The following is a 27,267-nucleotide window of genomic DNA, read 5'->3' as shown; positions in this document are numbered from 1 at the left end:
GGGATTCTGGCTACACATCTGTTGGAATGCGCTTTCAAAGAAATTGGCAGCTGTTTCCTACAGTCAATGTATATAGAGGAGAAAGCGATGCAAATCCCTCTAAAGATGGATGCCTTTGCGGCAGGTTTTCCTTGTTTGCTAAGGTTGGTTAACTCAAAAAGATGATCTGAAAGACGAAATTAATTTATCTTCTCGAGATAACAGAGGAGAACTCTCCTCACATCCAGCAACGTCAACACTTTATCCTTGTGGTATGGAATGGCAGAAGCCGGACTTCCTGATTATATGGAAGGCCGAGTCCAGTTTTAGCAGAAAGGAAGGCACCAAGGCGATAGTCACTAGGTAAAACTGTCTAAACTGTAAGAACCAACATGATGCATACTGTAAGGGTTCATATGGAGCCTTTCAGAGGGCCCATAAAACAATATTAAGATTTCACATAGGGAATGGTTGTCACATGGGAAGATGTCAATGCAATATTCCCTTAAGTAATCTGGTTATGTCAGGATGGGAAGCTAAAGACCCTTTCTCCACTTGAGCTCTAAGGCATGAGAGAATTACCACTTGCACCTTGTGAGAACCAAAAGCCAAGCTCTATTCAAGACCATTCTGAAGGAATGACAGGATTAAGGATATGGGAGACATGCACGGCTCCACTTTCTAATACATACACCAGCACTGAAAAGTCTTCCAATACGTAACATAAGCAGTGACAGACACTGGCTTCTTGGATTGTATAACAGTAGTTATGGCTACCTCTGAATATCCTTTCTGTACTAAGGTTGAGCACTTAAGAGCATGACAACTGGTCCCTATGTCAGAAGTAATGGTTGTAAGGCAACCTAAGATATTTGTCCCATTGTAGCCAAACTAAACCTGCATACCATGGATGACGTGGCCAATCTGGTACCACTATACTCAGCAACCTGTGATGGGTCACTATTCTTTGAATGACCTGGCCTACCATAAGCCCTGGGGAAGACATATCCAGCTTTGTTGACCCAGCCTGGACTAGGGCGTCTGCGATTCCTGGCTTGAATCAGAGGCTGAAGTACCAAGAGACTTTCTTGTTGTCCACTGACTCCATCAGGTCAATTGTCGGCCTTCTCCAGCGCTTCACAATTTTGTTGAAAGCACTCTGGAATAGAGACCATTCCCCTGGATCCAGGGACTGGTGACCGAGAAAGTCTGCTTATACACTGTCCACTCCCACCACACATACTGCTGACATGGCTTCTAGGTGGACTTCCATTCACTGAAATGACAATTTGGTCTCCAGTTTTACTAAGCACTCTTGGTGCCTCTTTGTCTGTTGACCTATGTCATCACTGTAGCCTAGTCTGAGAAAACCCTGACTGCTTTGTCTTCCAGGACTTTTTGAAGGCCTGCAGTGCTTAATGGCTCTTAGTTCCAATCCAATAGACCAGTTTCTCTGAGAGGGTAACCAGCAGCCCTGAATTGGGCTATCCTTGCCTGACCTCCCCAGCAGTACAGACTGGCATATGTTGTCAGTATCACTCAAGAAGAAACACAAAGAGGTAAGCCCTTAGACCAATGGTTCCCAACCCTGTCCTGGAGGACAAGAACATTTCTCTTTGACTTGCAGCGTTTTTTTGGTGCACTGTGCTGCTGGTTGGTGCCTCAGTGTGTGGTCAGGCCTCACTCTTCCTTTAACTACCTACCTCTCCGTCCTCACCTAACCTTCTACAACCCCATCAGAACTGTTCCAGTCGGGTTTTCAGGATAGCCCTAATGAATATGCACGAGAGAGATCTGTATATAATGGAGGTGTCAGGCATGCAAATCTGCTCCAGGTATATTCTTTAGGGCTATCCTGAAAACCCGACTGGCCTAGTGGTCCTCCAGGACAGGGTTGGGAACCACTGCCTTAGACAGCATTTCTACCACTAGCACAGACTTTGATACAAATATTTATTTTTAAAAGTTCTATACCGTTTTTTCTAAAACGGTTTACAAAAAGTTACATACATAAAATATTAAAAAGTCAGAACAAAATACGAACAAAATAAACAGATTCAATCTTTACATTAGATCAATTGCTCAAAGAAATGCATCTACAAATAGTTGTGTTTTTAACGTTTTCCTGAATGAGTTCCTATTTTTACATTTTCAAATTCGGCCAGCAAGGCTATTCCAAAACTTAATTCCTGCACATGTAAAAGTCATGGCATTTGTTTCCACATATTTAGGATTAGCTTTCATTTTCAGTAATGCCAAACTCTCAGAACACAATGATCTTAAAGGTTGATACCCAGACATCAGACTCTTAAAAAATTCAGGAATCATACCATATAGAAATTGGTGATATAACATAATTGCTTTGTATTGAATTCTAAATGCAACTGGCAGCCAATGCAATTGTCGAAGATATGGGGGAATATGCTCATATCTTGATGTTCCAGTTATCAATCTAGCCGCGGCATTCTGAACTACCTGCAGTGCCCTGCACCTGGCCTTAGTTATTCCCAGGTACAGGACATTGCAGTAGTCCAATCATATTTGAGAACAGGGCTTATAAAACTCTGCTCTGAAGCCTTCCGGGCCCGGGGCCGAATAGTTACACTGCAATTGAATCACCCTCTGCAAATCCTGAATAGTAAGTGGCACATTCAAAGACTCTTTATCCAGATCCATCAACTTAGGCAAGCCTGAGTCTTCCAGATAATCAGCAATAAGAGAACCAGAGCCTAAATCCTGAGCTGCATAAAAGTCCCAAAAATAATCAAGAAACAATTTTTCTATATGTTCTGTTGGAGCACTCCTGCGTTGTCTTTAATGCCCAAAATAAACCGCTGTCCCCGCGCCCTTTTCGTCAAAGTAGCCAAAAGTGTGAAAGCACAATTACCATAGCGATGATATTTAAATTTCTGATAAAACAACATTTTTTTTTTCTGTGTTCATATATGTGGGAATTTAAAGCTGTCTCTGTAGAAATCAACGTTTCCTTTGTGGTAGGAGAGGGGTGATGAGTGTTCTAAGAGCTCTAAGTGCTCTAAGAGCAGAATGCCCTTGGATAACCTATGATTTCTAGCCATAACATAAGCAATACAGTCTCCCCTAAGCACCACCTTAGCCGTACTCCAAAACAATGTGGGTTCCTGTAAATGTTGGCCATTAAAATCCAAAAAATCTTCCCATTTCTTCTGAAAATAATCCTTGAAGGGAGCATCCTGAGACAAATAACTAGGGAAACGCCAGTGAGCTGGACCCTGCAACCAAAACCTACACTCACATCTACCCAAATCAAAGAATGATCAGAAATTACGGAGGGGCCTATGGTTGCCGAATCTATATTGAGAAAGGAATGTTTTGTGGTAAGTATATAGTCAATTCTAGAGAGCATGCCACGTGCGTGGGATCGATGTGTATAATCTCTCTCATTAAAGTGTAACAGCCACCATGGATCCACCAGATCCAAGGCAGCACAAAGATATGGAATCCCCATGTATTGGCTCCCTCCAGGTGTACCCCCGGGTGAGACCGATCTCTACTCAGAACCATGACCTGATTGAAATCCCCTGCTAAAAATAAGGGTTCATTAACTCGCTCCAGTACCAAGGCAATAAGGTGTTCAAAGAATGCATGGTCATATGCATTAGGTGCATATATATTAAGTAGATAAAAAGAGTATGTACCAACTGAAATGTATAAGAGCACATAACATAACTTTCTTCTTCTATACCACCAACAATCAAACGACATCTAGGCGGTTTACACAGAAGAGAAACTGGACAATCAGCGAAGTACAAAGTATTGAGAATAAAAGTACAACATGTTATCTAAAGTATAGACAGTATAAAGTTATTGTTAAAAATAAAACTTCAGTTAAGAAATGAATTTATCAAATAGTACAGTCTTAATCCCTTTTCGAAATAACGGCCCTGTGGGTCCTGATCCAAATACATGCACTGTATGAGGTAATGATTTTTTAATCAACACTGCAACTCCCGCTTGTTTATGTGAAGAAGAGGCTACACAGACTGCTCCCACCCATGATCAACCACGTTCAGCGTGCTCTTCAGCCGTCAAGCATGTTTCTTGTAGACAAACTATGGCGCTTCAATTAAGGATTTTAGTTCTCTTAATAGGGGATGATAAACCAGACACATTCCATGTCATCAATCTCAAAGTGTGTGTAAGTGGCATAACAGCGTGAAACTAGAATACAAATGCAGTAAGGTTCTTACATAGAGTTGATCATCCCAAGCTCCCAGCCCTACCCAGGACAATCGAAAGAATAGTAGAAAACACTTCTCAACCCAACAGAAAGAAAAGGAAGGATCCCTTCCCATGACAAAACCAGTGTGATGAAATAAGAAAGTGCTCACAGGTGACTTGCTAACTGTTTCTTAACGTTTCTCCCTTCCTCCTCTCCTCTCAACTCACCCAACTCCCCCATCCCCTCCCTCCAGGCCCCTCCAGACTCGACACATCAATAGCCCCACTCAGAAGTGGATCTGAGCACAAAAAGACGCCTCCCTCCCCGAGCCCTAAAGTAGTCAAATATTTGTGAAAGGACCCAGACCTACCCAGCCTTCCTATACAGCAACCAAAAAGTGGTCCATTGGCCTGCCAGGATATGTAAAACAGAACATAATATGCAATACAAAACAATCTTAGTGGTCCCAGCTGTCTAAAATGATAAGAACAAAGAGAGACTCCTCAACAGAGCCTACAAAACAGACTGTCAGAACTGCAGGCACTACAGCTGCCAGAAAAACATATCCCAAGAGAGTCTCAATGCCCAACCCAATAGTCAAGCTGAGGCCTCAGAGTGGAGAAGGTGAGTCAGGTAGTTGGTTGCATCCACGGAGGAGTCGAAAGTGTGCCACTGGCCTTGGTGATGAATACACAGAATGGGCGGATATAGAAACATAAATTTCAGCTTTTTTTCCGCCAAAATGGAGCAGAGTGGGTAAAACAATCTCTGTTTCTCAGTCAACGCCACTGAATAATCCTGAAAAATATGTATCTCTGAGTCTCCAAACTCTAAGTTATTTATATTGTCGTAGGATTGCCACCTTATAATTATAATTTAGCAACTTAGCAATGACCATCCATGGGCGAGCTTCACGGTTGCGTTCTCTTCCAATGCGGTGTGCCCTTTCAAGGCATATGGGGCCTAAGTCCTCACGCAATGGAAAATTATCACACAGCCATGATTCCACTGTGACAGGATCTATTTTCCAGGTCCTCTATCCTCTCTGCCTGTGCACTGGTAAGCTCTTGTAAGGCCTGCAGCGTTTTGGCTTAGTCCCCCCTGAGTGTCATATAAACAGAAGACTTTGCTTTCAAGTTCAGTGGTGCACCGAGTTGTATCCATGATCATATTCTCCAGCCTCAGTAACTGTTCTGACAAGAGGTCTAATCTTGGCTGCATCACCAAGGTGACGGCTTGAGTTATCTCATGCAGCGCCTCTGGGGAAAGCTGACTGATCTCAGTTGTTTGGCCCGGTGCCATCTTTTCTTCGGCGGGTCTCAGAAGCTCGTGGTCTTCTTTTGCCGATTTCGCCACCATCGGGTTTGCATGTGGGGATAAATATTTGTCCATGCATCGGACCACACTCTAGGGAATCCCCCTGCTGCTCTGGTTTCACTGTGGCTGGGTCCAAAATGTAGAACTTACACTCGGGGTCCGAGAGCTCAGGCAGAATGTGTCAGTCTGTGCTTACAGCATCACATGACAAGAAATTTTAAATAAATAAATAAATGTATTAACAACATAATCTGACCCAGCCAAAAGTTGAGGAGGAGGATCCACAGCCTCACTCTCCAGCATACGCAGTAGAGAGAGACAGGTGCATGTGACAAACGACGGCACCGAAGCAGCCTTTATGCCTAAAGTAGCTGCATCAAAGTCTCCAGAGGACCACATCTACATGGTGGTCCTGCATATCTTTAAGCACCACACCACCTTCACTGGGTAGAGAGGTGCGATTAGTCACCTCGCAACCAAAGAATCCACCCTAAGCTGACCCAGAAGGTGCTGGAACTTCTGTGCCAGAGGATACAAGCGAGTCATGGCCCTTGCTATCTTAAGAGCACCTTCAAGAGAATCAAATTTCTCTGAAATCAGAATGCTCATATCAGTGTGCCAGGAAAAGGTGGAAGACTGCAAGTGCCCAACACAAGAGTCAGGAAGATGATGTGGGCAGCTGGTAAAGTTGCAGACTTAAATATGTGCAGAACTGTGGGATCATCTAATCTAATTTAATCTATATACCGGGTCATCTCTCGTCAGAGCTCAACTCAGTTCACAAGAAGTCAAGAGACTAGAATATACATAAAATAAGGAGAAATAAAAGATAATAAAATTTAGTTTAGTTTATCATAGAAGGAAATCTTGTAATGTTAACAATTAGTAGGTTCTTCAGTTAAGCTAATTAGATATTGTAAGAATAGCAGGGTTTTTAAGGTTTTCCAAAATAATTGCAATTGGTCTATCATTCTAATAACACCAGGAAGTCCATTCCAAATTTCTACCAACTTGAAAACATAGGACTGACAAAGTTTCTCAGCTGATTTAATTCCCTTGAAAGAGGGAAACGATAATTTGTACTTGTGTGTGTTCCTCAAATAGCAGATTCTATAGGCATTCCAATGTAAGTGAATTAGAGGATCAAATATTCCATGAAGAAGTTTGAAAATAATACCTGCACATTTAAATTGGATCCTGAAGTGAACAGGAAGCCTATGAAGCTTTCTAAGCAAAGGAGAGACTTGATCAAACTTTCATTTCCCAAAGATAATTTCGCTGCTGTATTATGTAACAACTGAAGACATTACAAGTTGCCTTGCTTGATATCCAGATACACAGAATTGCAATAGTCCAATTGATCAAGCACAGTGGACTCTACCAACAATGAAAAATGTTCCTGATAGACTAGTAATCTAACTTTTTTCAACATGCACATACTGAAAAAGCACTTTTTCACTAACGAGTTTATCTGTTCACAAGATAATGCTGAGAACTCTAGAAGAAAACTTGATTTGTATTGAGGTACCTGATTTTAATGTGACAGAAGCAAGAAGAATTTCCAACTTTGGACCGGACCATAATAGTCTCGTTTTAGCAGTGTTTAATTTCATTTGAATGGACATTGCCCACGACTGAAGCTTAGAAACACAGCAATCTATATTTGAAACCAGGTTATTAAGATCAGGGTCAACCTCCAGCAGAATAAAGATATCGTCTGCATATATAAACATGGTCTCCACTGATGTGAGATGGAAACTCACATGAGAGATAATTCCCAGGTTCCAAAACCCTAGTGGTATCCACAGATCCAGCACACAGTCCCTGATCTCCTGTCCCAGGAAGTGTTGGTGCCTGTGAATAAGGGGTCAGCTAACTGGTCACCAACTTCAGGATCAGGGAGTGCAGGAACAGCAGCTGACTGAGATGAGGACGTGTCCATAGAAGCTACACTACTAAGACGCATCCGAGATGGAACGGGGCTGCGAAGAGGAAGAACGCCGCCTTTGAAACTCATGTCACAAAGTATTATATAAAGTGCTGCAGTTCATCTATACTTCAGTTCATCTCAATTCATATAGTCACTTTTAAAATACTGTGTAGAGTGCTTCAGTTCATCTCAGTTTTCATAGTCACCATTCATTTCAATTCAGTTAATGGCGATTCTCTCAGTTCAGTTAATGGAAATTCAATTCAGTTCACGATTCTCACAATTCAGTTAATAGCGATTCAATTCAGTTCATTTCCTCAAATGCTTACGATGCTTAAATTCATTAACTAAACATTTCTCTTCCGTGATGCCTTTGAGGCCTAACTGTCCTTTTAAGGGCAATTGAGTGAAAATACTGAGCTTACAGCAGCCCTCCCTCTTGATTTTTCCTTAATTGTTTTTTTTTTACTTTGCCTTATGTAGTTCTTGCCTTTTACCTTATGTTCTTGTTTGTCTGTGTTTTTACTAGTTTTTAAAAGTTTTTATAGTTAGAGTTTGGTGATGTAGTGTCACTTCAAACTTTTATTTTATTTAAAGTTTGTCCTTTGTTTTTACAAATTTGTACACCGCCTAGAAGACTGATTAGGCGGTATAAGAAATTTTAAATAAACTTGAAACTGGTTTATAATTCAAGTAGTATTATCTTGTACTTAGCTTAAATCCACTCAGGTATGCTCCTTTTCAGAGTAGCAGCCATTGCTAAACTTAATTGTAGTCGTCCTCTTTTTAAAAGTAGCAGCCGTTGCTAAAATTTAATTGCGGTCATCTAACGAGGTGGGACTGCTTTATACCTGCTGCATCAGTGATCTATTTATGAAACGCCTCTTTCTTATAGCCTCATATCTCTGTTGGTTCCAGGCAGCAAACAGAGATGTGAGGCTACAAGAAAGAGGCGTTGCATAAATAGATCCCTGATGCAGCGGGTATAAGCCAGTCCCGTGAAACATAGGCCTCGTTGGACGACCGCCTCCCCAGCTATCAAGCTTTGTTGGAAGAGTAGAGACACCCTCTAAGGAAGAGGTTGTAACCTCTATCTTACAATCTCATGACAAAACTGGACTTAATGTATTAGATCAATCTGGGGGTGCAAGAGCAAAAGGACTGACTCCTGTCCAAATGGTTATGGAGTCAACTGTTATCTGGTTTCTGCTTTCCTCATCTTTGCTTCATTCAATTCCTTCCATCTATTGTCTGCCTTCCCTTTGCCTCTTCCATATGCTCTGTTACTGTGTCTCTCCCTTTCATCTCTCCCTCCCCCCCATTGGTCTGGCATCCATCTTCTTCTCTCCGCTCCCCCCATAGTCTGGCATCTCTCTTCCCCATTTTCCTTCACCATTTACTCCTCACTCTCTCTTGCCCATTTCCCTTCAGCGTCTTCAGCCCACTCACTTTTGCCCATTTCCCTTCAGCGTCTTCAGCCCACTCACTTTTGCCCATTTCCCTTCAGCGTCTTCAGCCCACTCACTTTTGCCCATTTCCCTTCAGTGTCTTTTCTCCACTTCTTTTCCCCATTTCCCTTCAGTGTCTGTTCCTCTCATCCCTCCCCTTCAGCGCGCGTGCGCGGTCCAGCAGCCTCCCTCCCTCCCGATCATCACCGTCCCCTCATCTTACCGTGGTGATTTTCTGGGTTTTTTTTGTCTCCCAACTGCCCGACCCGGTTTTAATCAAGACGTGTCTAGAGGCTGAAACTTCTCCTCTGACACAACTTCCTGTTTCTGGTTGCATCAGAGAAGTTTCGGCAATCACATGCGACTTGATGAAAGCCAGGTCAGGCATCTGAGGGACGAAAGAAAACCAGAAAATCGCCATGGTAAGGTGAGGGGGAGGGAGGGAAGGGAGGGAGGGAGGAAGGAAGGAAGGAAGATAGATAAATGCCCGATCGGTGACCACGCAAGTTCCCTCCCATAACTGTGGAGACAAGGCTCCATGGGGCGGTGAATGGCCTTGTCCCCGTACCTGCGGTGACAACAACTTTTTCTCTCACCATTTCAGTGGATTACCCGCGGGTAACAGCCACTGTGACATTCTCAAATTTGAACCAAAAACATAATATTTTTTTACATTAAATAAACTTCAAAAATGGCAATTTTAGGATTTTACTATTGGGGTTGACAGGCAGAAACCCTCAAAATTTCAAATTTCACACCTCCCCCCTCTGATTCATCTCACAGGCTGTTACAGCCTTTACTCACTGTCACCTGTGCTGAAAATATGCTGCAGCCTGCCTCAGCTTTCTTTCAGTAGCTGGAATCAAAAAATCACTGGCTCATTCTGGGAATGCCTCTGCAAGGCTGATCTTCAGGCTGCCAGTCAGACCCTATACCTGACTGTACCTTCACCCCTGCAGACTGAAGGACGCATTCAGGGACGGGTAGAGGTGAGAATTCACAGCCGGCAACCTGTGAGACACTGTCGAGTCTCTAATGGATGCCATACAGCCTGAGCTTGAAACCTTGTTTGGCAGAAGAAGAAAGATTGGGATGGCCCTGAGATCCTATGAAGCAAAATGCAAGACTGGCTGACAGGTACAACCAGGGATTGGCCTGTCAGCTGCAGACCGAAGTCTGTGAAATCTTAAAAGCAGGTAGAGCTGAATAATCGCTCCGAACACCAAAGAAACCACAGAGCACCAGAGAAACCACCCCAAAAGGAACAAAAAATACACCAAATAAAATAATAAATTGTGGAGAGTAGAACAAAAACACTCCTGCAGGCACCTGTGTAGAAGGGAAAAACTATAGGTGGAGCTAAGGAGCCCAGTGAAGTACAGCAGAGGCACAAAAAAAAAAAAAAAAAAATCCGGAATGGACTCCTTCTGCAGATGGCACGAGGCTATGGGGACACTACCCATATGTCTCTAGAATATCTCACCTATTGCTCTAGTATAAGTATTATTAAGAAAAAGAACCTAGTAAATTAAATGCTATGTTTATATTGTGTATGCATATATCCCTAATAGGAAAGTCTCAATTCCATGAAAAAAAAAGGTTTCAGCAAATCTCTAAATACTTGAAATCTATTGAGCTCAAAATGGCTTCAAATCAGATATGCTGCACAATTCAACACTACATCAGCAATATACAACTAGATTACAATAATTACTTACCAGGTGGTGGCTGTGTAGGGTCAAAGGTTGGTCTTAAGAAAGGAGGTGGTGGGATTGAAGTATATCCTGGTGGAGGAATCGACATTGAAACAGGAAATGCTGGAGGGACTAAACTAACTGAAGGTACAGCTGGGGCCACAGGAATCTGTATTGAGAAAAAGGGAAAAACCATTTAATTCAAACCATTGTTTTTATACCCTCAATATAGTGTACTGAAGAATCATAATTTGAGAGGACAAAGACATCTTTAAAAGTAAAACAATCATTTTTTGTTTTATTAAAGCTGTGGTTCTCAACACAAGCCTTGGGACACATCCAGTTAGTTGAGTTTTCATGATATCCATAATGAATATGCATACAGTGGAGACAATACATGCAGATATCATTCTGAAACTAGACTAGCTGTGAATGTCCTGAGGTCTGAGTAAAGGAAATGTTAGACAAATTCTGAAAGGTATGACTTGATAAAACAGTGTATAAAGCATATAGCCATCATTTTCAAATTATTCTACTGCATAGAAAATTCATAACTTGCTACTTGCAAGTAGTAATGACCTGACGTAAGTTTCATATAAGCCATTTCAAAGTAACATATTGGAGGCTCCTAATTTTAGAGTGGTTACTTGGGAGAAGAGAGCATTTAGAAACTCTAGCCCTTTGAACTGGAATAAGCTACTTGTATAGCCGATACAGATCAAATATTGTTATCTTTCTATAAGAGCTTAAAGATTTTTTTTTTTACAGATGTTACTTGATTATATTTTGGTTGTTTGTTTTATTCTGTTGCTGATGATTGACCTTTTATTGCTGTACTTTGATTTATTGACAATGTTTTATCAACTGGTATCCTAGATTCTACTGCTGTAGGGAAAATTATATCTTACCTGATCATTTTCTATTGACCAATCCAGACCAATGGGTTGTGTCCCTCTCTACCAGTGGATGAAAATAGAAGAAAAAAATAGTTATTGTGACTTGCTCCTTAAGTGTATTATGCAGCATAGAATTTATTTCAATAACCTTACTAGCTAGTGAGGCATAACCTCTACTGATTTCACTGAGTCAGGAAACACCTGACATAGGTTAGAGCAGGGGTATCAAACTCAAATCACATATGGGGCTGAAATCTAAACACAGGCTAAGTCGTGGGCCAGATTTTTTATTAAGACACTTACCCCCCTCCTTTGCTAACGCACAGCGTGGGCCCCAGCGCCGGTGGCAGCTCCGACGCTCACAGGACTTCTGTGAGCGTTGGATCAATCGCCGCCAGCGGCACCAAAACCCATATTGTGCGCCAGCAAAGGAGGGGGTTAGTCTTAGTAGAAGTATAGGGATACAACCTCTCCAACCTCACGCCAGCTACAAAATAAATAAAAAATACTTTTCCTCTTTTTTAGGTCCTAGTTCACCCTTGCTGTCTGGCAGGATGCACATTTCAAATTTGACATATTGTAATCACACAATAGAAAATAAAATTATTTTTTCTACCTTTTGTTGTCTGGTCATTTTGCTTTTAGTCCCAGTTTCGCTTTCTAATTTTGTCTATCTTCTAATTCTCTTTTCAGTGTCTGCTGTCCATTTTTTCTCCTCCTCTCTTGCTCCAGTCCTTGTCTCCAACATATTGATTTTTCCTTTTCAACTTTTCTCCTTTTCTGCCTCTGTCCACTCAAATCTTCCCTCTTTCTCATCCTTCTCCTTTTTAAATTTTCAGCTACCTATCAATTTTCCATCTTCTCTTATTCTGTAGCTCTCCCATTTCGCATCTCACTCCTTTCCCAGCCTCCTATTTCCTTCCATCTCTCTTCCTCTCTCCTCTTGGTCCAACATTTTGCTCCCTCTATTTTCTGTTGTTCTTCCCTCCCCCCTTGATGCTGAACAATGAGATGGAAGGAAAAAAAGAGATGTTGCATCTCTCTCTCCCTTCCACCCCCAGGCCTAACATTTCCCCCTCCCTTCCATCTCCAGATCTAACTTCTCTCCCTTTCTCTTCCCAACTGCCCCCCCATCTGTTTCCTGTTTGCACTAGTTATCATTGGCTTTTCGACAAGCTGAGCATGACAGGAAGTTACCAGGCAGATAGCCTAGAAGGGAGGGAACGAGTTTTATTAGCCCTGCAGCCGAGGCTAAAGAGGATGCAAGATCCCACGAGTTCAGCCTCCAGAGGAAATTTACAAGAAGGAAGATTAGCAGAGGTAAGAAACCTAATTTTTCATTCTTATCGAATACGTCGCAAAGGAAACAGGACACTGTTTCCCGCAGATAATGTAGGCTGATGAAATGGCCTTATGAATCCATCTGGAAATCATGGCTTTGGAGGCTAGTGAGCCTCGCTTAACTGAATGAGTCAGCACAGATGGTCAGAGAGCCTAAACTCATTGGTGACCTCAAGATTCCGAAGAAGTACTCTTCTTACATCTAACTTCTTCAAAATTCGGTCCTGTTTCTTAGAACCTGTGGACTAGAATGCTGGCAATCGAACCTTCTGATTGACATGAAATGCTTAAAACTACCTTCAGCAGAAAAAAAGGGACGGTGCAAAGAGAAACTCCAGTGCCCAACATTTTTAAGGAATGGCTCTCTAGAAAAAAAAGGCCTGAAGCTCTGAAACCTGGCTCGCCGATGTGTCAGCCACCAGAAAAACTGCCTTGATCGTTAAATCGAGCAAAGATGCTTTTTCCAGCGGCTCGAGCAGAGCTTTTGTGAGACCTCGCAGAACTACACTCAGATCCCTAGGAACGGGGGTCTTGATGTGGAGAGCATCCTTCAGAAATCTGGCTATGTCCATATGAGTCGTCAGAGTAGATTTATGGCCTTGTGACTTGAACCCAAAGGGAAGCCACAGTAAGTCCTTTATCATAGCTAGCTTGAAGGAAAGCTAACACGACATAAACTGGAGCCAAAAGTGGCTCCATACGCTCCTGAGAGCACCAATGTTTGAACATCTTCCACACTTTAGTGAAGGCTGTAGTCGACTTCTTAGACTTAAAAAGGGTGGCAATAACCACTTCTGAATAGCCATTGCGTTCTAATGTTTCACATTAAAGAGCCAAGCCATATGAGCAAAGTGATCTGGATCATCCATGCATAATGGATCCTGCGAAAGGAGGTCTGGATGCACCAGCAAATCAGAGACTGTGTCCTATTCGAAAATGCATCAGATCTGCATACCACGGTCTGCATGGCCAATCTGGAGCCACCAGAATGACCTTTTCTTGATGACTTGCAATCCATTGAAGGCCTATTATGGGCCAGGGAGGAAAATGGACAATAGTAGGCCCTGAGGCCACGGCTGGACTACAGCGTCTAGACCCTTGCTTCTGGGCACATATCTGACTGAAGAACCTGTTCACCTTCTTGTTCTTTGCTGTCACAACCACTACCGTGACATGCGCTGCCGATAGTACTTGAAGATGACGTTCCGTCCAGTTGAACAGCATGCAGGCCTCTGGACACAGAGGTGCATTCTTGGTTCCACCATGACAACTGGCATATGCCACTGCTGTAGTATTGTTGGAGAAGACTCTGACCTTGACCTTTCAGAATCTTTTGCAATTTCATCAGAGCTAGCCGAATAGCACACAACTCCAGCCTGTTAATTGATCACTTCCTCTGAGAGAGCGACCAACACTTGAATTGGTCGACGGCTGCAATGAGCTCCCCGGCCAAGGAGACTGGCATCTGTCATGATGACAACCCACGAAGCTTTCCGAAGATACATGCCCTTGGATAGGGACTGAGAGTGGAGCCACCAATCCATGCTTGCACAATCTTCCAGCATCTAAGGCAGAGACCTTCTGTAAAGTGTCCGTCAGTGTGAGAGTAATATGCATGTGGGCCTTCACCCAAGGAACCAAATCTATTGTGGCTTGCACAGACCCCAGGACTTGAAGATAGTCCCATGCTGATATAGCTGGCTTGTCCAGAAAACAGGAAATCTGAGACCAAAACTTCTGTCTGCATGCCAGTTAGACATGGCCAGCAGCCATGTCGCACAAGACTCCCAGGTACTCTAGGGATTGAGCCAGCATCAAAATTTTCTTTCAGTAATCCACAATCCAAACCAGGTTCTCCACCAGATCCACTGTGCGCTGGCCCTTGGACGAGGGGGCCCTCATCAGCCAGTCATCTAGGCTGCACTTGCAGCCCCATCTTGCACAGGTGAGCTGCTACCACAACCATCACTTTGGTGACGTGCCAGAAGCCAAAGGCAGAGCTGAAAATTGATGATTTTCCAGGACATGAAACCTGAGAAATAAATAAAAAAGGAGAACAGAACAAAAAACATTCCTTCTGGCTTGTATGCAGAAGGGAAAAACTGTAAATGGCAGTAGAGCTCCCAGTGAAGTAAGAGGATCACAGAAAAAAGCTGGAATGGATTCCTTCTGAAGATGGCTCGCAGCCATGGAGAGATAACACACTTGTCCAGAATGACACACCTTCTGCACTGGAAATCTTATTTTTCTCTCCTTTTCAGTAGCAATGTTGTCAATGGTGCACTATTTGAGCAATATGACACACTGTTGACTACATAGGAGAAACCCAAAATTTAGATATTTTAACTTTTCCTCTCATATTTTGACATGAATCAATATGGAAATGTTTCAAACAAATCCACAAAGAAGTTTTTATTTATTCATATTTATAAAAATGTTTATTCCATCTTTTTCTTAGAACAAGTTAATCAAAATAATTACAATGCAGTCATTTATTATTATTTATTTTTTACTTGGATTTATTAACCAACTTTATGAAGAAACTCAGAGATTCACCCAAAATGATATACGTTTATAATATTTTAGTCTTATTACACAAATATCAATTGGCTACATTATTCTAATAATCATAGAGATATTGATATCTTTCTATTCACAATGTATACCAACTATGCATCCATAGTTGTAAAGGTATGGACCTTCAGAGGTGACACTCACTCAGATTTTTCACCTTATAAATTTAGGCACCCTATACTTAGCTTTTTCTCTATTGGGGAATGTGATGCATTTCCTGTGATGTTAAAAACAGATGATAAAAACACCACAGCCATGTTTAAATGTCTGAACGCGTTACAATCTACGATGGGATGTTAGAATATTACAGTATGAACCGAGGAATGCATTATTGCATATTTATTTTATATATGTACTTGTATATTGTAAGATATGGGGAGTACAAGGGATATGCCTTGAGATAGCCAAAGGAGAAAGGTGAATTCAGCATCACATTTTTCCATTTAATCAGACAGGAAAAGAAAAAGAAAATGAGCCTGGGGTAGAGTTGGATTCTAGGAGTCTTGCTCTAAGAAGTGAAATGTGAATGTGTGGACTGATGATCATGTTGCAGTTCTGCAAACTTCCTCTAATAAAATTGATTTCAAGGGGGCTACCAATGCAGCCATGGCTCTGATATTAGGAGCCCTGATGTGACCCTCAACAGTAAGCCTTACCTAGGCATAAGTAAAGGAGATACAGTCTGCTATCCAATTAAGAGTGCATTTGCCTATGGCTATTCCCATCCCCAAGCTGGGTGGAGTGTCTATGGACTTTAGTCCATTCTAGAAGGGTGGACAAGGCTCTCTTGCAGCCCAAAGTGTGCAGTGCACTTTGGATAGAGTTGGCATGGAGTTTCGGGAGGATAGTTGGCAGAACAACTGACTGAAGATGGAGTTCTGATACAGCTTTAGGAAGGAACTTCAGATGCATGTGGAGAACTACACTGTTATGATGAAATCTTGTGTAAGGTAGATTAGTTACTAGAGCCTAAAGCTCCCTAACCCTGCAGACTGAAGTGACTACCTCAAAAAACTAACACCTTCCAGATCAAAAACTTCAGGTAGCAGGTTATCAAGTGATTCAAATGAAGTTTCCAGCAGCTGGATGAGAATGACATTAAAATCCCACAAAATTGTGTGAGGTCTGAATGGAGGCTTGAGTAACAATAAACCTCTCATGAATCAAACTAGAGGCTGTACAGAGTACAACTTACTTTCCACACACTAATGGTAAGCGCCAATAGCACTTAGGTGAACCCTGAGTTGGTTTTAACTCTAGACACTTAATAAGTGAAGGAACTTAAGCAGTTTTTGTGTAGAAAAGGGCTCTAGGATCTTGCCCTCATACTAGATGGCAAATCTATTCCATTTAAAATTATATAACCTTAGTACATTTTTTTCTGGAAGTGAACTCTGAGGGGAGGAATGCTGGCCTAATGCCTAACCCTCAGTAAGCCTGGTTGTAAGAGAGAGGTTAAAGATAGTTTCAGGCATCAAAGACAGTTTCAGGCAGGCCCACCCCTAGCTCATTTCTTTACTTAAAGTCGAGGAGGGGCATAATCAAAAGAAATGTCTAAGTCCGTTTTGGGCCTAATTCGCTAGTCGCCCAAAGTCAGCAGTGTCTAATGTCCATTCCCAAAAAATACATCCAAAATATTTCTTTTTTTTTTTTTTTGAAAATCGTCTAAGCATACGCCTTTTGGTCAGCCAGACTGCTAAGTTGTCTATCTTTATACCCCATTCTCATCCAAAAATTTGTCCAAGTCAAAAACACCTAGAACAAGACCTTTTGGACGTGGGAGTGGCCAGCAAAGTGATAGACTCGACATGCTGACATGGCAACACTGTAGTGGGGCACCTTACAAGGAACTGTGGCAAACTTCACAAAAAGGGTGCCATGTACATATCTCACCATAACTCCCTTACAGGTCATGGTGAGCCCCCCAAAACCTACTACATGTCTACAACCTCAAAAGTCCCAGACTACTTAAACCACCTCTATGCTGCTCTACTAGGCTTTCCTATGCCAGGTGCTGATGTTCTGGAGGCAGATATGTAAAGTTTTTATTATGATTTTTATGGTGGTGGTGGTGGTGGTGGTAGGGTCAGCGATCACTGGGAGAGCGTGTGGGGGACTGTACTTTGTGTTTGCAGTGGTTATCTGGTCACTTTGGATACCTTCTGGGAACTTAGACTTGGTTTTCAATCGCCTAAGTTGCTTTGTGTTAAGGTCTGTCTGGGCAGCCTCGTTAAACTTTCGGTTATACAGTGGTGCCTCGCATAACAGACGCCTCGCACAGCGAACGCTGCGCACAACGAACTTTATGTCTTGATCCGTACAACGAACTTCGTTTCACACAACGAAGTCGCCCGAGCTGCATCCTTCCGCGCAGGCACTGCGCTTAACTGCCCTCTCTCCGCCTGGCTCCCTCTTGCCCCCCCGACTCCCCGACACGATCGGGGCAAAAAGGAGCCCAAGCCCTCTTGCCCCGCCGATTCCCCAACTCCCCACACAATATCGGGCCAGGAGGGAGCCCAAGTCCTCCTGGCCACGGCGACCCCTTAACCCCACCCTGCACTACATTACGGGCAGGAGGGATCCCAGGCCCTCCTGCCCTCGACGCAAACCCCCCTCCCCCCAACGACCGCCCCCCCCAAGAACCTCCGACCGCCCCCCCAGCCGCCCCGCGACCCCCCTGGCCGACCCCCACCCCCCTGCCCCGTACCTTTCTGTAGTTGGCCGGACAGACGGGAGCCAAACCCGCCTGTCCGGCAGGCAGCCAACGATGGAATGAGGCCGGATTGGCCCATCCGTCCCAAAGCTCCGCCTACTGGTGGGGCCTAAGGCGCCTGGGCCAATCAGAATAGGCCCGGGAGCCTTAGGTCCCTCCTGGGGGCGGGGCCTGAGGCACATGGGCCCAACCCGACCATGTGCCTCAGGCCCTGCCCCCAGGAGGGACCTAAGGCTCCCGGGCCTATTCTGATTGGCCCAGGCGCCTTAGGCCCCACCAGTAGGCGGAGCTTTGGGACGGATGGGCCAATCCGGCCTCATTCCGTCGTTGGCTGCCTGCCGGACAGGCGGGTTTGGCTCCCGTCTGTCCGGCCAACTACAGAAAGGTACGGGGAAGGGGGGGTGGGGGTGTTGTGGGGGTCGGCCAGGGGGGTCGCGGGTCGGCTGGGGGGGCAGTCGGAGGTTCTTGGGGGGGGCGGTCGTTGGGGGGAGGGGGGTTTGCGTCGAGGGCAGGAGGGCCTGGGATCCCTCCTGCCCGTAATGTAGTGCGGGGTGGGGTTAGGGGGTCGCCGTGGCCAGGAGGATTTAGGCTCCCTCCTGGCCCGAACAACTAGGGGGGGGGGTCGCCAGGGCCAGGAGGACTTACCGTAAGCACCGTAAGGAGGTAAAGAAGGAGATGTTAGGGCATGTAAAGTAAGGGCATGTAAACAGTACCCGGCGTATAAGACGACCCCCGACTTTGGGGAGGATTTTAAGGTACTGAAAAGTCGTCTTATACGCCGGCAAATACGGTATGTTTTTAGATGTATCTAAATAAAAATAATAACAAAAAATTTATCTTTTTTTATGTCATCTTAGCATATTTTATGCTACAGAACGAATTATTTTTTTTAACATGTATTGTTATGGGAAAACGCGTTTCACATAACGAACTTTTCGCATAACAAACTTGCTCCTGGAACCAATTAAGTTCGTTGTGTGAGGCACCACTGTACTTGTAGTATAGGTCAGCCCACGTTCTGCCCTCACCACTCCTCCTAAAACGCCCCTTTTAGCTCTGGGCATACAGCAGCACTGAAAAGGCCTAAGTCGTTTTAAGATATATCTAAAACCCGGTTTGATTATCGGCACTTGGACAATTTGTCTTACTGATTGTCCAAGTGCCGATTTAGGCCATTTTTCAGACATATTTCCGTTTTGATTACGAGCCCCTTAATTTATTGTCAATTATTCTACTTAGAACAATAGAACTCTTTATATTTTTACCTCTTTACCTGCTAAAGAATCAAAAACTAAATAAGCATCCAATATAACCCTAAGATTATTTAAGAAACAAATGCTAAATAAAGCATCCTCTATAATAAAATCCTAAGCGCGTATGCGCACTTAGGATGGCGTGTTCCCTGACAGCATGCTGTGTCCCTCCGTGCTGAATTCCATTTTCGAACACGGAGGCAGGGAAAAAATGCTGGCGACTCCCCCCTCCCGCCCTCACTCACCAACCGTTGCTCCTCTTCAAAGCAGCCTGCTGAGGATCGTGGCCGGCTGTAGCGAACCTCGCAGGCCGCTCTGCACCTCGGTAGCACGTTCCCTCTGATGCACGGGATCGCATCAGAAGGAATGTGCTACCGACGTGCAGAGCGGCCTGCAAGGTTCACTACAGCCGGATGAGAGGTAAAATGAAGGGAGAAGGTCTGCTGCTGGACATGGGGGGGAGGTAACAGGAAGGGAGGCCTAATGCTGGACAGAGGGAGCAGGGAAGAGGTGCTTCTGGACAGGGGGGGAGGTAAAAGGAAGGGAGAAAGTCTACTGCTGAACAGAGAGAGCAGGGAAGAGGTGCTGCTGGACAGGGGGAGAGGTAACAGGAAGAGAGGCCTACTGCTGGACAGGGGGAGCAGGGAAGAGGTGCTGCTGGACAGGGGGGAGGTAACAGGAAGGGAGGCCTACTGCTGGACAGGGGGAGCAGGGAAGAGGTGCTGCTTGACAGGGGGAGCAGTGAAGGGATGCTGCTGGATAGGGGAGACGTAAAATGAAGGAAGGAGGGCTGTTGCTGGACAGGGGGAGCAGTGCAGGGGTGCTGCTGGACACAGGGGAGGTAAAAGGAAAGGAGAATGGCTACTGCTGGACAGGGAGAGCAGGCAAAGGGTGGTGGTGGACAGCCGAGGAAAGAGAGAGACAGAAAGAAAGACAGACAGAGAGAAAGTGGTCAAGGAGAGAGAAAGAAAGAAAGACAGATACACACATCTATTCTAGCACCTATTACTGTAATGGGCTTAAAGACTAGTATAATATAATCCTAAGGCTCTCTATACCAGTCTAATATATTCCTAGTCACTTAATAAGGTTTAATTAATTAATCAGCTCAATAATAAGATTCAGATAGTAGTCCAGCAGCGAGAGGGGTGCTATCCAGTCTTTTGCACTGAGTGTCACATGTATGATTTTCTTCCAGTTGGTGAGAAGTTATATGTCTGTGCTTGCTGCAAAGAGCTCCTAGCTCTCAGAGAATAAGTAAGTTCCCTTGAGGCTAGAGGGGCAGACATGGAAGAGCTCAGGGAGATGGAGAAGTACATAGAGGAGACCGACAGGGATGTTGTAGAGAAGTCCCACCTCCAGTGTGGTAGCCCCTGTGCTGCCTTGGAGGAGATAGGTCTCCTAGAAAGAGAGCATCACTCTAGTGAAGTAGGAAATAATCCTGTAGCTTGGACCCACCCACCAGGAGATGCAATATTCTCTCGCACTGAGGATGTCTCTCCAGGGTCCCTGCACAGGAAGGAAGGGTTAGGACAGCTGTTTTGATTGCTGGGTGGCTGGTGGATGTGAGGATCACCTGGTCACTTGCCTGCCTGGTGTGAAGATAGCAGACCTCATGGGTCATTTAGATAGGATTTTAGATAGTGCTGGGGAGGAGCCAGCTGTCTTGGTACATGTAGGTACCAATGACATAGGAATATATGGGAGGGAGGTTCTAGAAGCCAAATTTAGGCTCTTAGGTAGAAAACTGAAATCCAGATCCTTCAGGGTAGCATTTTCAGAAATGCTCCCAGTTCCATGTGCAGGACCCAAGAGGCAGGCAGAGCTCTGAAGTCTCAACACGTGGTTAAGACAATGGTGCCGGAAGGAGGGGTTTAGATTTGTTAGGAACTAGGCAACCTTCTGGGACAGGGGGAGCTTGTTCTGAAAGGATGGACTTCACCTTATCTGGGATGGAACCAGGCTGCTGATGCTAAAGTTAAAAAAGGAGATAGAGCAGCTTTTAAACTGAGATGCGGGGGAAAGCCGACAGTCACCCAGGAGCAGATGGTTCGGTGTGAGGTATCCTTGAAGGATACTATTGAAACAGGATATTTAGGGAGTCTCAGTAGAGAGCTTTCAATAATGGTGAAAGAAAGCCAGGAGGGTTTAAGAGGAAGGCAGAGTGAGCGACCCAAATTTTCCATCTTCTCAGCAGTTTGAAGTTATAAGAAAAAAACACAATTTGAAATGTCTGCATACAAATGCTAGAAGTCTAAAAAATAAAATAGGAGAGCTAGAGTATATAGCTCTGAATGATGAGGTAGATATAATAGGCATCTCAGAGACCTGGTGGAAGGAGGACAATCAATGGGATACTGTATTACCTAGGTACAAATTATATCACTAGGATAGAGTAGATCAAATTGGAGGGGGGGTGCGCTACATGTTAAAGAGGGAATTCAATCAAATAAAATAAACGTTCTCCATGACAGCGTGGAATCCTTATGGATAAAAATTCCATGCATGAAGGGAAGGAATATAAAGAGACTAGTGTTTAAGCCCGTTAGATTAACGGGTGCTAGAATAGATGTGTGTGTCTGTTTTTCTTTCTTTCTCTCTCTCCCCTTGACCGCTGTCTGTCTATGTTTATTTGTTTTTCTCTCCTTGGACACTGGCTGTCTCTCCTTGGACGCTGCCTGAATGTCTTCCTTTCTGTTTGTCTCACTGGTCCCCTGTGTGTCATTCTTTGTGTCTGTGTCCTTGTATCATTGCCCCACCCCCCCCAGAGCAAAGTTGTCTGCCCCCAACATACCCCTTCCCCTCTCCCTGACTGTCTCTCCATGGCCCCCTTCTGTCTTCCCCTTCCCCCCCCCCCGAGCAAAGCTGTCTGGCCCCCAGCAAACCTCTCCAACAAAAGCATCCCCCTGTACCTGCAGTATCGGCACGACACCCTTCAGCCAATCGTGAGTGCTCAGAGCGCGAGAGGGAGCGGGGCCTGCAACTTCTTCAGCGTCGGTGAGGAAGGAGAGGTTGGCCCAACTCAGGGGCTTTGTGGACAGTCTTCTGCACTCGAAGCCCTCCTCCCAGCAGCCTCTTCCAGCAGCACTCCGTACTGCCTTCCTCCCGCCGCCCAGAGTAGATGTCTGTATGTTTTTTGTTTTTTATTTGTCTCTCTTTCCTTGGACGCTGTCTGTCTGTCATTCTTTGTGTCTGTGTGTCTCCCTGGTCCTCTGTCTGTCCGTCTTTCTTTCTGTCTGTCTCCCTGGCCCCCCTGCTTGTCAAAACAGCCCTCTTTCCCTCTCCCCCTGTTCTGCAATGCCTACCTGCTCCGTGGCCCCCTTCTGTTCCTCCCCCACTTGATTGCTGTCTGCCCCCAGCACACCCTTCCCCCCAAAGCAGCCCCTTTCCCTCTCCCCCTATTCTGCAATGCTTACCTGCTCCATGGTCCCTTTCTGTTCCCCCCCCCATGATTGCTGTCTGCACTCATCACAACCCTCCCACCAAAACAGCCCCCTTTCCTGTCTGCTCCATGCCCTTCTTTTTCCTCTTCCCCTCCCTGCATCCATGGTTTCTGCCACCGTTGCCACTCCTATTTAAAGCGGCCTGCTGAGGTTCGCGGCCGGCTGTAGCGAACCTCGCAGGCCACTGTCCACCTCAGTAGCATGTTCACTAAAGCCGGCCGCGAACCTCAGCAGACCGCTTTGAACATGAGCGGTAGCGGCTGTTGTGGGAGGATGGGGGGGGGGGTCGTTGACGTGCAGGCCGCTGTGAACAGGAGCGGCGGCAGGACCATGAGGTGGGAGTGAGCTGTTCGGCTTCCCCTATCTGGGGAAACCGCCGTGCCGAGGAGAGCCGGGAGTGAGTTTTTCGACTTTCCCTATTTGGGGAAACCGCCGTGCCGAACTCAGCTGCGCGTCGGGAGTGAGTTGTTCGACTTCCCCTATCTGGGGAAACCGCCGTGCCGAACTCAGCTGCGCGTGGGGCCGTAGTAAGCGCGGGGCATGCTGCACTCTTGGCGGCCACGGACATACGGATCATGGAAGCACGCCGATAAGAATGCGCATGCGCCGCCTACGGTTTTATTATATAGATGGTTATACTACTATCCCCCAGAACAAAATGAGCAGAGAGATGAAGAAATGTTTTCAGAGTTTAGGAAAGCTGGAGAATTAGGCAACAGTATTATAATGGGTGATTCAAAGCACCTTGTTAATAAAGTGGCTAAACGTGCCTTTTTTAATCCAAAGGATCAGCTGCTACAATAAACAACAAGATGATGTTATGCCATTTGTTTCTAAATTTACCAACCATCTAGGCATATCCAGAGGATTGTTCAATCTCACCTTAAGATCTTGCGGATCCACCCTTACTTTGCTAATACTCGTTTTCTTTTTGCTTTTGGAAGAAATACAAACTTGTCTGATTTATTGAGTCCTAATGAGTTGAAGCCTCTTAGTAGAGAGTTGCGCGGGGACAGAAATCCCACCCGTCCCCACCCGTCCCCGCCAAAATCCCACCCATCCCCACCCGTCCCCGTGAGGAATCCCTCCGTCCCCACCCGTCCCCGTGAGGAATCCCTCCGTCCCCACCCGTCCCCGCGAGGAATCCCCTCCGTCCCCACCCGTCCCCGCGAGGAATCCCCTCCGTCCCCACCCGTCCCCGCGAGGAATCCCCTCCGTCACCATCCTTCCCTATAAACTTCAGAAATAGTTATTTTATTTAATTATGCTACTGAATTAAAGGCTCTGGTAGAGACCCATTTACAAATAAGCAAAGAGACTATTAATTTGGAAATATTAATTGGGAAGAATACATACTTTGTAAATGGGTTTCTACCAGAACCTCTAATGTAAATATAAAATATAAATACTCAGCTGATGAGAACCCACAAACTGTCAGCTGAGGACTTCCTTTGCAGTTGGCCTGGGGTCCCTTTTGCCAAGCTTGGCAGGCAGCAGTAGCGTCCCTGAGTCACAGATGCTGGCACCTCAGTGGCTCATGGATGCTGCCAGCGACTGCTGCGCTTGGTGGAGGGGAGTTCTGACCATCTCTAGAGGAGGTCCTCTGCTGGTGGTGCTTGGGGATCCCCACCAGTCACAGCAAGGGCCAACAAGTACTTCAACACTGTAGAAATAAAACCAGAAATGCATTTCCTTTTCTTTTGAACACAAAACAAAGATATCTGCCATATACATTTCCCAAGGCAGATGACTCTATGCAATGTCACCTCGGTAACAAAATACAAAAATAGACAAATACACCCCCTCCCTTTTTACTAAACCACAATAGTAGGTTTTAGCACAGGGAGTTACGCTGAATGCCTCGCGCTGCTCTCAATGCTCATAGGCTCCCTGCGCTAAAAAACAATATTGCGGTTTAGTAAAAGGGAGCCATAGTGCAAAATATAGACAGCAGATATAAATTCTCAAAACAGACACATTTTGATCACTAAATTGAAAATAAAATCATTTTTCCTACCTTTGCTGTTTGGTGATTTCATGAGTCTCTGGTTGCACTTTCTTCTTCTGACTGTGCATCCAATCTTTCTTCCTTTCTTTCAGCCTCCTGTATGTTTCCTCTCCTCCAGACCTCATTCTCTCCCCCAACTTTTTCTTTCTGTCTCCCTGTTCCCCCTTCTTTCTGTCTCTCTGTCTGCCCCCTTTCTTTCTTTCTCCGTGCCCTCCCCCAAGCCACTCGGTTTGCTGCCACCGCCATCGGGGAATAGTCCCCAAGCCACCGCTGTCCCAAGCTTTCCCTGCAGAAGCGTCGCGCTGACCAGCATTCCGCTCCCTGACGTCAATTCTGACGTAGGAGAGGAAGTTCCGGGCCAACAAGGCATTTCTCCTCATTCCATCCAGCCTGAGCCCCATCTCTCCTTGATCCAGCATTTCCCTTCTGTGTCTGTCAGAATTACCATTCCACCTATTTTCCAGCATCACCCTTCTTTGTGTCCATCTCACCTATATCCCTATCTCACCACTTTTTCAGAATCTTCATTTGTCTCTGTCCTTGTCTTTACCCCATATTCACCATTTGCCCTTTCAATGTCTTTATCTCCCCCCCCCCACACACACTTTTTCAGCATTACTTCTATGTCTCTATTTCACCTCCTCTTCATGTCCCCTCTGTATCTCTATCCTTGTTCAGAAGGTCCTGCTTACCCTTTCTCTTCTTTGTGTCACTATCTCCATTTTCAGCTTTCCCCCTTTTTCCTTTGTTAATGCACCCTGTAGCCAGAATCTTTCCACCCTCTCTCCACTCCGGCCCAGCCCAGTATGAAATATTTCCTTTTGTTTCTCTCCCCTCTCTCTTCTCCTCCCTCACCCACGAGTCCTGCATCTGGCCCTCTCCCTTCTACCTGCACCTGGCAACACCCCCCTGCTCCGCGGCTCTCTTAAGCAACTCGTCAGCAGCGGTGATCAAGACAAGCTGCCGACATCGAGGCCTTCCCTCTACGAGTCCCACCTTTGTGGAAAAAGGAAGTTGAAACAAGCGGGACTCGCAGAGGGTAGGCCCCGACATCAAAAGCTTGTGTCGATCGTTGCTGCTAAGTTGCCGAAGAGAGCCGCAGGTAGAAGGGAGAGGGAGATAGGAAGGCTGTAGAAGCTCCGGAGCATGACACCGAACCCGGCCAGGATGATTTCTTTTTCAGGCTGCTGCTGCCGCTGCCATCCCCCACCCGAAATGACAAAAAAAACAGCCTAATGCCCGCGTCGGGAAATAGCCATGCTGAGCAGTGAGCTCAGCACGTACACAGATGAAAGCCTTGCTTGCTGATTGGTCCGGCGGCACGGTGGGACGGGGCCGCCGGACCAATCAGCAAGCAAGGCTTTCATCTGTGTACGTGCTGAGCTCACTGCTCAACATGGCTATTTCCCGACGCGACGCCAGACTTGCATCGCCAGAATTTAGGTAGGTTGTTTTCATCCCCGTGGGAGTCCCGTGGGCAAGGGGGCGTCCCCGTGGGAGTCCCGTGGGTCAGGGGGGCATCCCCGTGGGAGTCCCGTGGGCCAGGGGGCGTCCCCGTGGGAGTCCCGTGGGCCAGGGGGGGAACCCGCGGGATCCCCGCGGGACCCGCGGGATCCCCGCGATCCCCGTTCCCGTGCAGACCTCTACCTCTTAGCACTAATCTACAAGAAATCACAGGCAGGCATACAAGATGTGGTAGGTGCACAATGTGTCATGTTATGAAGGAGACGCAAAATTTTTGCATTCTAAAATCATGCAATCATTTACTTTGAAGGATAATACCTCATGTTTGACTGTGGGTGTTATCTATGTGGTTCAGTGCCCCTGTGATTTGCTACATGTGGGGCAAACATTTCGTGTGTTTAATACACGTCTGCTGGAACATCGTTCATGCCTGACCAGTAAACGAATGAACGAACCCTTGGTAGCCCATTGTACAATTTAAACATGACATTTTTGCTTTAAAATGTTGTGTGTTGGAACACTGCCCTAAAGCAGCTGAGCCCTCTGCCTTAAAGCAGTTGAGCCCTCTGGCCTGAATGTATGGGTGGAATGGGCCGCCTTTTTCTGATTTAATTATGAGAGCCTTTTTGATTTGACACTGACTGTTTGCTGCTCATTGGCTGCACCTTGATGTGGGCGGAGCCGAGTCAGTCATTTCTATCAACAGACGCCGGCGTTTGTGATCCCTGGCGCCATTGTATGTGTGCGTTTTGAAAGTGTGTGTGGCTCCTGAATTTAGCTGTGACACTTTTTGGATTGGCAGAACAAGACCCCTGACGCAGCTTTGGCAAAACAAGGAAGTTCCCTGTCGGGTCCTGTATTGAAGATGCCTGCTTAGCATGATATTTCCCCTGTGTGACATGGGGATTATGGCACAAGTGGTATTTCTTTAGTAGCAGCTAAGTATCTGCTTCCTTTTTGCTTTTGATTGCACCTTGCTGGAACTGTGTCTTTTGTGGTATTGGTG

At 45.5% G+C, this 27,267-nt stretch overlaps 1 protein-coding gene across 10 annotated transcripts in view; it reads right to left on the bottom strand.

Moving 5' to 3' along the window:
- The window catches only part of SCAF8 (SR-related CTD associated factor 8), a 784,204-nt gene that overhangs the window by 296,447 nt on the left and 460,490 nt on the right, over positions 1-27,267 (bottom strand). For 8 of the 10 annotated variants that reach the window (XR_004538795.1, XR_004538796.1, XM_033937892.1 and 5 more), the window contains 2 exons: positions 11,478-11,525; positions 10,594-10,738 (listed from right to left, as the gene is read on the bottom strand). Coding sequence is in view for 8 of the 10 variants with exons in the window: in XM_033937892.1 (XP_033793783.1) it covers positions 10,594-10,738; positions 11,478-11,525 (193 nt within the window). In the remaining 2 variants the exon portion in view is untranslated. The remainder of the gene's footprint in view (positions 1-10,593; positions 10,739-11,477; positions 11,526-27,267) is intronic. The other 2 variants (XM_033937893.1, XM_033937899.1) reach the window with 1 other exon arrangement.

Source organism: Geotrypetes seraphini, chromosome 3 (assembly GCF_902459505.1).
Source record: "Geotrypetes seraphini chromosome 3, aGeoSer1.1, whole genome shotgun sequence".
NCBI lineage: Eukaryota > Metazoa > Chordata > Amphibia > Gymnophiona > Dermophiidae > Geotrypetes > Geotrypetes seraphini.
This window is presented reverse-complemented; position numbering and strand designations above follow the sequence as displayed.